At 50.3% G+C, this 12,399-nt stretch overlaps 1 protein-coding gene across 2 annotated transcripts in view; it reads right to left on the reverse strand.

Annotated features, from left to right (window-relative positions):
• The window catches only part of MAN1C1 (mannosidase alpha class 1C member 1), a 140,502-nt gene that overhangs the window by 82,140 nt on the left and 45,963 nt on the right, over positions 1-12,399 (reverse strand). For both annotated transcript variants that reach the window (XM_047870297.1, XM_047870296.1), the window contains exon 2: positions 3,777-3,873. In XM_047870297.1, the coding sequence (XP_047726253.1) occupies positions 3,777-3,873 (97 nt within the window). The remainder of the gene's footprint in view (positions 1-3,776; positions 3,874-12,399) is intronic.

Below are 12,399 nucleotides of genomic sequence, written 5' to 3' on the forward strand. Positions count from 1 at the left end.
GATAAGAGCACTGCCATCGAGTGCCTGCTCTGGGTCTGGCTCGGGGCTAGGCCTTTGTCTCCAGTCTGTCACCACAGCCCCAGGAGACAGGGGCCTCTGCCCCACTCCACAGTCTGAGGCCACACGGCTACCAAGTGGCAACACAGAGGCCCTGCTCAGGCAGGCTTAGATCCAAAGTCCACGCTCTTTCCACCACCTGGCTGGACACTAACAGGGACGTTCCGGTGACATCTCAGAGGACGGGGAAAGAAGCGGATATCTGCCGTGGCCTGGGCCACAAGGCAAGGAGCAGGCTGTGTCCTTACCCACAGCCCCGGGGTCTTGGGAACAATTTCGGACAGGGCCTGCTGAGCCGGATGTTAGTAAAAAGGAAGCCACTCTGATACTGAATTGCTTAGGACACGAACACTGGCTTGAGAGACACCTCGCTCAGTGGTCTTGCTCTCAGAGTGAGAACAGATTCAGGGAGGGGTGCACGGGCAGCTGAGAGGGGAACCAACGTGGTGAAATGCGGAGGAGGGCCTCACAGGACACCACGCTCGGCATCTGATGTTCTCCCTGCAGAGCCAGGCGCCAGTGTGAACCCATCACTCCTCCCCGCATGCAGCCCTCTTGGCCTTGCAGGCCAGGAAGAGCGGACTGCAAGAGCCCACGTCCAAACGACTCGGCCGGGTGGGGCCGGGTGGGGCAGGGTGGGCACTGCTCCCACCCGACCTTCTCGGCGGGGCTCAGTTTACGGCGAAGTCACGGAAGACGGCAGCGGCCAGAGCCCAGCAACGAGGCCACCCAGCGGCCCACGTGAGTCCAGAAAAAGAAGTGGCAGGGTGACAAGCAGCTGAATTCAGGCCAGTTCACCTCCTTCTGTCCTCGGGAACAGTCTGGCTTCAAAGCCCCTCATGGATCCAGTCCAAACCAGAACCTCTTCCTCCTCTGCATTCCCATAAGCCTCTGTCTCATAAGGCACACATGCGGTCGCCACAGTCATAGCTACTACCCATTTGGCAGGTTCTCCGTGTCAGGTAGGCCCTGGGCTGGGGCTCTGAGGTCTTCTTTAGCTCCGCTGTGCAGAAAAACTCAGGATCGTAGAGAGATGACTTGCCTAAGCTCACACAACCAGGAGCTGGTAAATAAACACTCGTTGAGTGAAAGAGTAAACTGAGACCAGCTCTCCCTGCCCAGTACCCGGGCCCCTGCCCACCCTCCTCTCCCAGGAGCCAGCCGCCCACTGCCACTTCTCTGCTGGCGGCAGAAGAAAGACGTTGCGTCACTGCCAGGACTGTTGCAAACACTGGATGATGCGGCACCGGGGGTCCTGCTAAGGCTGCTCTGGGAGACAGATGCTCGGGGGACCTCAGGACCTCCCATGGCCTCACCTGGGCAACTGCCGACTGCATTTGTTATGCTGTAAATCGTAAATCACTCGTACACGCTTGGCCCTCTGCGTGGTCATACGTGCCCACACAGAAGTCCAGTGTGAAGGACGGACGAGCAGGGGCCCAGAGAGGCGAAGTGACTTGGATCTGGCCACACAGCGCAGGGCAGAGTGAGGACCTGTACCCAGGTCCAAGTTTCTTGCCACCATTCCAGCTGCCCACTCTCCATCAGGTCTGGTGACTGAAGAGGGGCTGAAGAGTTGAGATGCAAATGGCAGCCTTGAGGAATGTTTACACAAGGGGAGGTGGCTTAGCCCGATCCTCCCTGGAGTGCTCCCTGTGGTGCTCCCTCTGTCCCCATGGATGGTCTGAGCAACAGCTATGCCCCTGCTGTGCAGTTTCAGAAATCAGCCTCCCCGACTTCCACCAATTCCCCGAAAATTCGCACACTGCCTCCGTGGTTCCAGCCCCGATGTACACCAGGAGCCAAAGGTCCAACAACTCTGAGGAGACTCACGCCAGCCGCCTTTCCGGGCTGATGGTGGGGAAGGTCTGTTCTAAGGCAGGGAGGACAATCAGGCTCCTCAACAGAAATCTGCACATTTCATATTTGAGGTTAAGGAAACATCTGTCTTCCTCTCCTCTGACTCAAGAGTCCTCCGTAGCAATCTATGCTAAGACAACATTTTATGCACAAAGATGGTAACTGCTGAATTATTTTTAATAGCAACAAAAAATGGAAACAGCTTCTGTCCAACGTTAGCAGGATAGTTAAATGAACGGCACATCCATGCATTAATTGCCACCATTAAAACCATTCTTTATGAAAAAAATTTGAATAAGTTAGGGAAATACCTATGAATGTAACATTAAGCCAAAACAGAGAGAGATGGAGAGAGAAAGAGGACATGGAATTGCATACAGAGAGGGAAAAAAAGTACAGAGAAGACTGGAAGGAAGTGAACCAAGATATCAACACAGGCTGCATCCGGGTGGCAGAACGAGTTGTTTGTTTCCTGTTTTACACCTTTTGATACTTTTTCTTTTCTCCCACATTCCTGTGATAATCAGAGAAATAAAAGCAGCTACCCAAATTCTTTCTTTCTCTCTCTCTTCCTTTTCCACCACCCCCCCCACCCCCGAGACACACACACGCGCGCGCGTGCACCCTGAGTGAATTATCTGAACGTCCAGAAAGGATGTGATGCTGACTGGTTACAGGGAGGAAAGCAGGTCCTGTGTCTCTTTTCCCGCAACACAAATGCTTCTAATAAGACCATACACACAGGGGCCATTCCTTTAAATTTGTCTTCAAGGTTTTCCTGGGAGGGGAGCCTGGGTGGCTCAGTTGGTTAAGTGGCCGACTCCTGATACCGGCTCAGGTCGTGATCTTGCGGTCGTGAGATCAAGCCCTGAGTCAGGCTCCACACTGAGCATGGAGCATGCCTGGGATTCTCTCTCTCTCTCTCTCTCTCTCTCTCTCTCTCCCCCTCTGCCCCTCTCGCCTGCCCTCTCTCTCTCTCAAAATAAATAAACATTAAAAAGGTTTTCCTGGGACTTTTCAACTGACTTGGTTCTTTGGGCCTGGACCTCAGGAGCCTGTGTCTCTAAGGAGTAAGGAACACAGCAGGTGAATTTTTGTCTCCAGCCCCAGACAGCTCCCGTCTCTCAAGGAAGAAGCAAGCCGGGAGGCTTTTCTTGTGAAAGGCCTACAGAGAGGAGAGCTGGCGACTTGGAAGGGTGTTAAATTTGGAACGTGAGGTCATGTCCACAATAAGGCACTCTGCAGTCTCTCCAGCTGAGAGAGGCTTTTGGGTTAGGAGAACCATGGCTGGAGAGGGAAGAGACATGGGCAAGTGAGGCTGCAGGTCACACACGAGCTGGTGACACGAGGTAGCACCCATGCCGCTCCCTGCCGGGCTACAGTTCTGTCCGTCCACCAAGTCAGCGTGCGAGGCGCACCCGTAGGACCCTGGAGGCAGTGCCCGCGCCCACGTCATCAGAAACCTCTACTCTTTCTCTATGAAATCACCCGAGATAATTTTACAGCTATGCCTGGAGGAGTGGATTTAAAGCCCCTCCCATCTGTGTCCTTCAGAGCTCCAAACCTACTCCTCGGAAGCAGGTCTCCATTCCTCACCGTCCCCGGCCACACGTCCGAGTGTGTTTGCTCGAAAACACACACTAAGTACATACAAAGACGAGTGCGAAGCGAGACGGAAGCGTGTGGGCTTCCCCCAAATCTAGAAAGCTCAGAAGCCTGAACAGCCCAGAAGGAAGTCAGCCTTGGGATCCCCCAGGTCTGGGGAAATAGGAACACAACTCAGGGGGTGAAAAGTCAAAACCGCACCCCACTCGGTCCGCAGCAGGGGGGGGCAGTGGGTCTGCCGGACACCAACTCACCGAACATGCTGCCCTCGTAGCCGTCTTTCGTGAGTGGCCGGAGCTCGTTTTTCCCCATCGCGTAACGCTTGTAGCTCTGCCAGGCGAACTGCATCATCTACAAGAAAAAGCAGGAAACGGAACCTGAGCACGGCCGTTCCCAACAACCTGTACAGGCCACCTGGCTTTGCCCTCTGCAACAGGATCCGAAACCACATTGCAAAAATAACCTTCCAGGGGCGCCTGAGTGGCTCAGTCGGTTAAGCGTCCGACGTCGGCTCAGGTCATGATCCTGCGGTTAGTGAGTTCGAGCCTCACATCGGGCTCTGTGCTGACAGCTGGGAGTCTGGAACCTGCTTCACATTCTGTGTGTGTGTCTCTCTCTCTCTGCCCCTCTCCACAGCTGCCTGAAAGGCCGTTCTCCTCAGACGACCCCATGAGTCCAGAGTCTACCCACAGATTCCTTAGAGAAGACACAGAAAGCACCAAATATATTCTAGCCACCCTTCAGTGCCAAAGAGAAAAGCTACCTCTTCCATGAAGCCTTCCTGTTTTGCTCTGGCCTAAACTGATCCTCTGAAAGGAAGGAAATAACTCGCTGAGTGGTGCCAGGTGTAATCTAATAAAGCAATCCCCTAGTGAGGCATTGTTGACTCCATTCCGTAGATAAGGACACAGGGCAAAGACATGAGGTCACTTGTCCAAGGTTACCCAGAGTCAATGAGAGTGCTGGGAATGGAACCGGTGCCCTGCGGCCCCAAAGCCTTAGGCCTGTCCCCCAAAGTCCTTGTTTTGTCCCCTAAAGTCACCACATGAGCCTCTCTGAACTTTTCCAACACCTGTTGACGTACCCTGGCCATCCCAGGCTCCCTAGCACCCCAGCTAGTCACTGTCAGTTTTTGTTTCCCTGGCTCTGAACCATAAGCTCTTTGAAGCCAGAAACTATGCTTGCCTCAGTTTCTCCCACAGCACCCAGCACAGGGCTTGGTACATGTAGGCAGCAATGAGTATTTATTGACTTTGGCACCCAGGCTGTGCAGTTCTTACTACATGAAGGCAACTATGTTGGCCTGTAGGAACATCATGCAACCACCTTGGTCCTCCAGCCGCACTTAGCACTGAAGGCTGGAGGAAGCCAGGCTAACAATATACCCTCAGCCGTGCTCCCCCATCCCCCAGGGTCCCCCTTATTTGCCTCAAGGATGCTGTCTTTTTGCCTCTGCATGGTGGGCTGCCTGGGTGACAGCGGAGCAGAGGAGGGAGCAGGGGCAGGCGGCAGAGGCACAGCTGAGGGACAGGTGGGCGAGGAGGCAGCTGGTGTGGTGGAAAGGACTCAGGCTTCAGGGCCAGAGCGGCCTGGGTTCTCATCTCACCTCTGCTTTGACTTTGGCAAGTCACGGAGCCTCAGTGGACATCTCTTTGAAATGGGAACAGCAAGGGCTACTTTGCTGAAAGGTTTAATCCCCAATCCTGAAAGGTTTGCATGAAAGAAAGGAGCTGGAAATGCCTGGTTTCTGACCTGCACGTGATTGACAAGCCTCCTCAGCCTCTAAAATTCCCACCCGGTCCCCCAAGCCTCAGCCACCACCCTCCTTCCAGTCACCCTAAGCTCTCAAACTCTGTGTGCATTAGAATCACCTGGAAAGCTTGCTGAATCTGACTATCGGCCCCATCGTTGAGTTTCTGATTCAGCAGGTCTGGGGGGGCGGGGCCAAGAATTTGCCTTTCTACTGAGTTCCGGAGCGATGCTGCTGGTCCATGGGCCACCCCTGAAAACGACAGATCTGGTGATGTGTTTCTTTCTATTTCCAACCTCACCTCCAGACGCTGTCCGGCACCCTTCTACTTTTCTCCCCCTATCTCCCAGCCTACCTTCCTGTCTCAGCTCCCTCTCTCTGGACGTCTCTATCTTCATCCTCTATGTTCTGCCACTCCGGGTACCAAGGCTTAGAAGCAGTCCCTTCCAGACACATCTGGACCAAAACTTCTGCTGTGTTTGCCACTGTGGCCCAAACACACAGACCAGGAGGGCAGACGTGACAAGCCTAGGTCCCGCATTCCCTGTGAAATGGCAGAATAATCTAGCAGCACCTCTCCATTTCGTAGACGTTCAAGCCGAGGCTCCGAGATGGAAGTGATCAGGGAAGCACAGCCAGCAGGGCTGGAATCCAGCTCTTTCGACTCCCACACCGGCCAAGCCCATCCCCATGCCTGGCCTGATATGTGGCTTCCCATGTGACATACATGAAAATGTCATGGTAACGCATGCCAAGCACTTGGCACAGGCTTTGAGTCCTAGTTCTGTTCCTCTGTTATTTTCTACTTATCCTGAATTGGCAATAACAGAAACTAATTGCCGGGTATGAGTGCTTAAGGGAGACTGGCCTCCTCCCTCAGTCTCTCTTATCTGGAGGCCCCCTCAGTTTAGCCATTGTGAGTGGGGGAGGGGAGGGGGGGAGAGCGGCAGGAGGCTGGTAAAACATAAATGACAGCAGGGAAGCAGCAGCAGAGGTCTGGAGGGGGAGGACCGCACCCTCCCCATCCAATCCCCCCTGCTTAAGAGAAAGAGAGAGAAGTGGGTGTACCAGAGTAATTAGGAGAATCGTAGGTATCTACGTGTTCTCAGAGGAGCTGCCACTGTGGAGACGTTTGGAACGGGGCCCGCGTTCTCAGTCATCCACATCAGTGGAGGGGAACGGAGGCACAAATAATCCCTGCGCCACTTGGGACTAGATTCAGGAAGCAACCAGAGTGGCTCTCAGTCTCTCTCTCTCTCTCTCTCATACACACACACACACACACACACACACACACACACACACACAAGACGTCTCCCATCTCGGGTCACAAGTGACTCAACCTGGGCACTGGATGAGCAGGGGACGGGAAAAGACCCCCAGCCAGGTAGTCCTTACTTCTCTTCCTCAAGCCCCGCAAGCAAGCACCGACCAGGTGTCCTGTCCTGTGCTCAGCTGCAGTTTGGGCCACAGCCACAGTGGGGATGCTCCCCTGGCCTCACCCTCTACTTCCTGCCAACTGCTTATCTTCCTTCAGATCCCAGTGGAAATAGTGTGCAGGGCAAGTTGCAGGGCAGGAGACCTAAGTCAGACCTGCCCCCCGCCCCACTCCTTCCCCTGCATTCCTGATGTCACGCCCTGCAGCAGCCCGCAGTCAAGTTTTATACTTGGATTATGGGGTAAATCCCCTAAACCCCTATTCATTGCCACATGCCTGGCAACTCATCCAGGGACTGGCACGTAATAGGTGGCTCACTAAATATTTGCTGAATGACTGTAAGAACAAGAAAATGGCTGTAGAGTTTAACACATGGTTGGCAGACTGTCAGACCACACACATCATGGGCCAGGTAGGTAATGGGTCAGTGGGGCGGGGTTTCTGCACAACAGAGGCACTCAGAAGAGGGCGAGTGTGTGTGTCTCAAGTGGATCCCCAAGTGTGCTGACGGACACACAGGACTGTGAGGGGCACAAGCTGAGGATGACCCACAGAAAGGCTAATCTCACCCTGCAGCTGGTGATACATGCCTTGGGTGACCCTCGGATTGGGCTTGAGAGGTAGATAGTCCCTGGCTTCATGTTAGGCAATTCTAAGACCTCAAAGGTCATCAAGTCTCCCTCTTGCCTCATGCAAGTTCTTTAATAAAAGATTATGCCATGTCTCTTTGAACACCCCCAGTGACGGGGTGCTCACCACCTTACCAGGCAGCCCATCTGACTGTAGTTTCACAAAGTTCTTCCTTAATCAGTCCAAATCTGTTTTCCCTATGGGCCATGGGGAAGACAGTTCATACTGCTTTCATAGCAGAGACCTTCCGACAGGGAGGTCAACTTACCAGTCACCTCAGGCTGTCTGTTGGCCAACTGAGTGCCCAGCTCCTTCAACAGCACCCCTCACGGCAGAGCCCTGAGTCCCCTGAAACGGCAGACCCACACGTCGTAACGTTTTTCCAAGATGCCCCGAGACTTCATTGCCCATTCGTTATGGCTGGCTATACTTTTGTTAATGAGTTGAAAACCAAAGTGCAGACTCTCCCTACTCTCATCTGGACCAGATCCTGTGGGCGGGGACTTGCCACTTGTCCCTAATAATTTCATCTTGTAGGACTCTGCCTACCATTCTGTGCTGTCAGGATCTTTCTGGAACCAGATCTTATAATTCAATGTGCATGTGTCTGTCTGCTTTGGGTAATCTGCAAACTTGATAGGACTGCCATCTGTGTCTCCCCCTGAGTTTTGGACAGAAACATTAAACAGGGGGGCTGAGAACGGCGTCGGGGAACAGCAGCAGGGGCCTTTCTCCTGGATGTAGCATTTTTGAGTGTCATCTGTCAGCAAGTGAGGAGCCCACCAATCACTACAAGCCCTGTGTCTCCATTTTTGGACATGGAGATCTTTGAAGGACAGGGCTGAAACACAAAACAGTCCCCTAGCATAGCTTGTACAGAAAAAATAAATTGCTGCTTTTTTTTTTTTTTTAAAGGAAAATCAGGGGTTAGACTGGCACGATTTGTTCTTAGAGAACCCATTTTGGCTCCTCCGAATCAGCATTTTTTGTTCTAAATGCTTGCAAATCACTAACTTAAAAATCTATTACTGTCTCTTAGGAGGCTATAATCAAAAAGACGGACAACAGCGAGTGTTGGCCACAACGGGGAGAAATTGGAACCCTCGTGCATTGCTGATGGGAATGAAAATGGTGTAGTCACATTGGAGAGAAGTTTGGTGTTGGAGAGAATTTTGGTTAAATAGTCCCAGCAACTGCACTTTTAGGTGTGGACCTGTGTAGAAAAGAGCCAACAGCTGGCCCCAGGCTTCTATCCCTGGAAAGGCCTGCCTGCAAGGTTGGTCCTTGGCTGGCATGTGGGAACGTGGATTTCGCGAATGTTCCCACCATCCTAAGTAGTGAGGGTAGTTTCCTGACCTTATGCTGAACACCCGCTTTCCTTCAGGGAGTCTAGAGTTTTGGTACATGCTAAAATGGTACCTATGTGGGGCACCTGGGTGGCTCAGTCGGTTGTGTCTGACTTCGGCTCAGGTCATGATCTCACGGTTCATGGGTTCAAGCCCCCCATCGGGCTCCATGCTGACAGTTCAGAGCCTGGAGCCTGCTTCAGATTCTGTGTCTCCCTCTCGTCCTGCCCCTTCCTAACTTGTACTCTGTCTCTCTCTCTCTCTCTCAAATATGAACAAACGTTAAAAAAAATCAAAAATAAAATAAAATAGTACCTATGTGACCATACCCCAGTAAAAACCTCAGGCACTGAGTCTCTAATGAGCTTCCCTGATAAATAACACCTCATGCGTGTTGTCACAATTCCGTGCTAGAAGAACTCAGCATCTCCTGTGTGATTCCACCGGGACAGGACTCTTGGAAGCGGTGCCTGGTTTCCTCTGGGCTTCCCTGCATGCACTTTCTCCCTCTGCCGATTTCTCTCTGCGTCCTGTCGCTACAGTAAAAATCTCAGCTGGGAGTAGGGCTAAGTGCTGAAGCTTGTGAGCCCTCCTGGCGAATCACTGAACCTAGGGGTCCCCTGACACGTCCCCTGGAAAATAAAAAAAACACGAGTCTGCACAAAAGCTTGTATACAAATGTGCACAGCAGCGCTATTTTTAATAGCGCAAAGGTGAAAACAACCCAAATGTCCACTGACTGATGAATGAATCAACAAAATGTAGAATACATATGGAATGGAGTAGTACTTAGCCATAAACAGAAAGGAATTACTAATATACACCAGAGCAGGGAGGGACCTTGAAAACACTGTGCTAAGGGAAAGCCAGACACAAAAGGCCACGGAATGTAGGCTTCCATGTCTATGAAATGTCCAGAACAGGCCAATCCATGAAGACGGGAAGTAGATTAGTGGTCACCAGGGGCTGGGGAAAGGAAGACATGGAGAATGAATGACTAGTGGGTATGACGCCTTTTTGGGGTGATGAAAATGTTCTATAGTTGGTGGATGAGGACTGTACAGCTATGTGAATTACTAAAAACCACTGAATTTTATACTTTCAAAACAGGTGATTTTTATGGTATGCGAATTATATCTCAATATTTATATTTTTTATTTTATTTTATTAAAAAAATTTTTTAACGTTTATTTATCTTTGAGAGATAGAGAGAGAGACAGACTACAAGTGGGGGACAGGCAGAGACAGAGAGGGACACAGAATCCAAAGCAGGCTCCAGGCTCTGAGATGTCAGCACAGAGCCTGATGCGGGGCTCGAACTCGCGAACCGTGAGGCCACGACCTGAGCTGAATTCAGACGCTTAACCGACTGAGCCACCCAGGCGCCCCAAGTTATTTATATTTTTAAAAACTATTAGTAGGGACAATTAGATGTCATACACCACGTGATATGACACACTGAGGATACACCACCATCATTTCAGTGGCATTCCCGCCCAAAACACAAACCGAAATCTGGGGACAATGTACAACATAAATGACCTTCACTCTTCAAAGACGCTAAGGTCATGAAAGAAAAGGAAAGACGGAGGGACTGTTATAGACTCAAGGAGACCAGAGAGACATGACCTAAATGCTGTATGTGAACTTGAATGTAATCCCAGAGCAGCGATTATTATTTCTATAAAGACAACTTTCAACAGAACTGACAAAATCTGAATGGGGTGTAAGAATCAGGTGGCAGTATCATATCAGTGTCAAATTTCTTCCTTCCTTTCTTTCTTTGCTTCTTTCTTTCTTTTCCTCCCGTCCTTTCAATTTATTTTGAGAGAGTGCGAGCAGTAGAGGGGCAGAGAGAGAATCCCATGCTGTCGGCACGGGGTTCAGTCTCACAAACCATGAGATCATGACCTGAGCCAAAATCAAGAGTCAGATGCTTAGCCAACTGAGCCACCCAGGCACCCCTCAATTTCCTATTTTAACAGTTTTACTGTGGTTATGTAGAAAAGTGGCATGAAGGTTTTGGAAATACACAATGCGGTATTTAAGGGTTAGGGGCATTATGCTTGCGACTTACTCTCAAATGGTTCAGAAAACTGTTATGTGTGTGTAGCAAGAGAAAAGAGAAAACAGGGTAATATTTGAGGAATCTGAGTGAAGGGTAAATGTGATATCTTTTTTATATTTTTGCAACTTCTCTACAAGTCTGAGATTATTTAAAAAAAAAACATTTGGGGGGGGCACCTGACTGGCTCAGTGGGTAGAGCATACACTGCTTATTCTCAGGGTTGTGAGTTTGAGCCCCATATTGGGCATAGAGCCTACTTAAAAAAGGGGGGCTAGAGAGGTGCCTGGGTGGCTCAGTCAGGTAAGCGTCCAACTTCAGCTCAGATTATGATCTCACAGTTCGTGAGTTTGAGCTCCGCGTCGGGCTCTGTGCTGACAGCTCAGAGCCTGGAGCCTGTTTCCGATTCTGTGTCTCCCTCTCTCTCTCTGACCCTCCCCCGTTCATGCTCTGTCTCTCTCTGTCTCAAAAATAAATAAATGTTTAAAAAAAATTAAAAAAAAAAAGAACCGGGCGGTTAACCAACTGAGCCACCCAGGTGCCCGCTGTTTACCTCCACTTTTATAAACTATGACAGAACGTGCCCATTGCCAGACTCTCTGCAAGGCCTGTCCTACCAGCTCTAGTCAAAAGTAGGAGCAAATGAGGAACTAGCAGTTTGGGCTTTTCCTTTTATAATGATGTTACTATGTTCAAATGAGATGCCCATCCGTACTCTGTTCTTCCCATTCCAAAAATAAATAGTCCCCTTTTGTGGTTCTGAGCATTTTCCAGAAGTCTCAGCTCGGTCCAGGCTTCAGCCCCCATTCTCGTTCTCCACATCCAGGTTGCTCCCCACACTTGAGCTCAGCTCTGGTCCCCCTACCTCCCTCTTCTCTACACATTCTTTATGATACTTTCAAAGAATAAAGTTGCTAACCCTATCTATCCTTCCTTCCATCCATCCATCCATCCGTCCATCCATCTCTTAATGTATCCAACATGTACATGCTCACTGTAGAAAAGCAAAAGAAAACCACCACCCACTATTTGAATACTATAACCACCATTCCCACTTGGGTACTTTTCTTTCCTCTCTTTTCCATTCACCTTTGCTTCTTCCAGGGATGATGACAGAAACAAGGTCCATTTTATTACAACGGCTTTGCAAACATCGTTTTCGATAGCTATACAATAGGCTAGCAAGTCGGTTCAGCGTCATTTACTCAGCCCTCCTCCCATATAATCAGATGTGTCAGGGACTTTTACTTTGCGGCAATTGTAAATAACGCCCTAACGAACATCTCTGTGCACATTCCTTTTTCTGCACTTCGAGTGAGCTCCTTAGGCCAGAGGCTCTAAGAAATTGCTGGGGGGGGGGGGGAGTGAGAATTTATTAATATGTATGTTCCCTTTTAAAGAGCAAATGCAGACGGCTTGTTGTGCCCATTGATGTGCAAAACCTGGTGACAGAAAAATATATGACAAGTTTGTGACAATTCAGTAATGTAGTTCACTTGGGGACATAAAACTTACAGTCATTTATATTTGTGTAGCTCTTTGCACATTTCATCCCATTTGATCTGGGTAGTTCAGAGGCTTGACAGGATAGGTATTCATATAATCATGCAAGAGCTCGATAAAGGATGAGATATAAAGTATTAAACAG

The sequence above is a fragment of the Prionailurus viverrinus genome, chromosome C1, assembly GCF_022837055.1.
Source record: "Prionailurus viverrinus isolate Anna chromosome C1, UM_Priviv_1.0, whole genome shotgun sequence".
Taxonomy (NCBI): domain Eukaryota; kingdom Metazoa; phylum Chordata; class Mammalia; order Carnivora; family Felidae; genus Prionailurus; species Prionailurus viverrinus.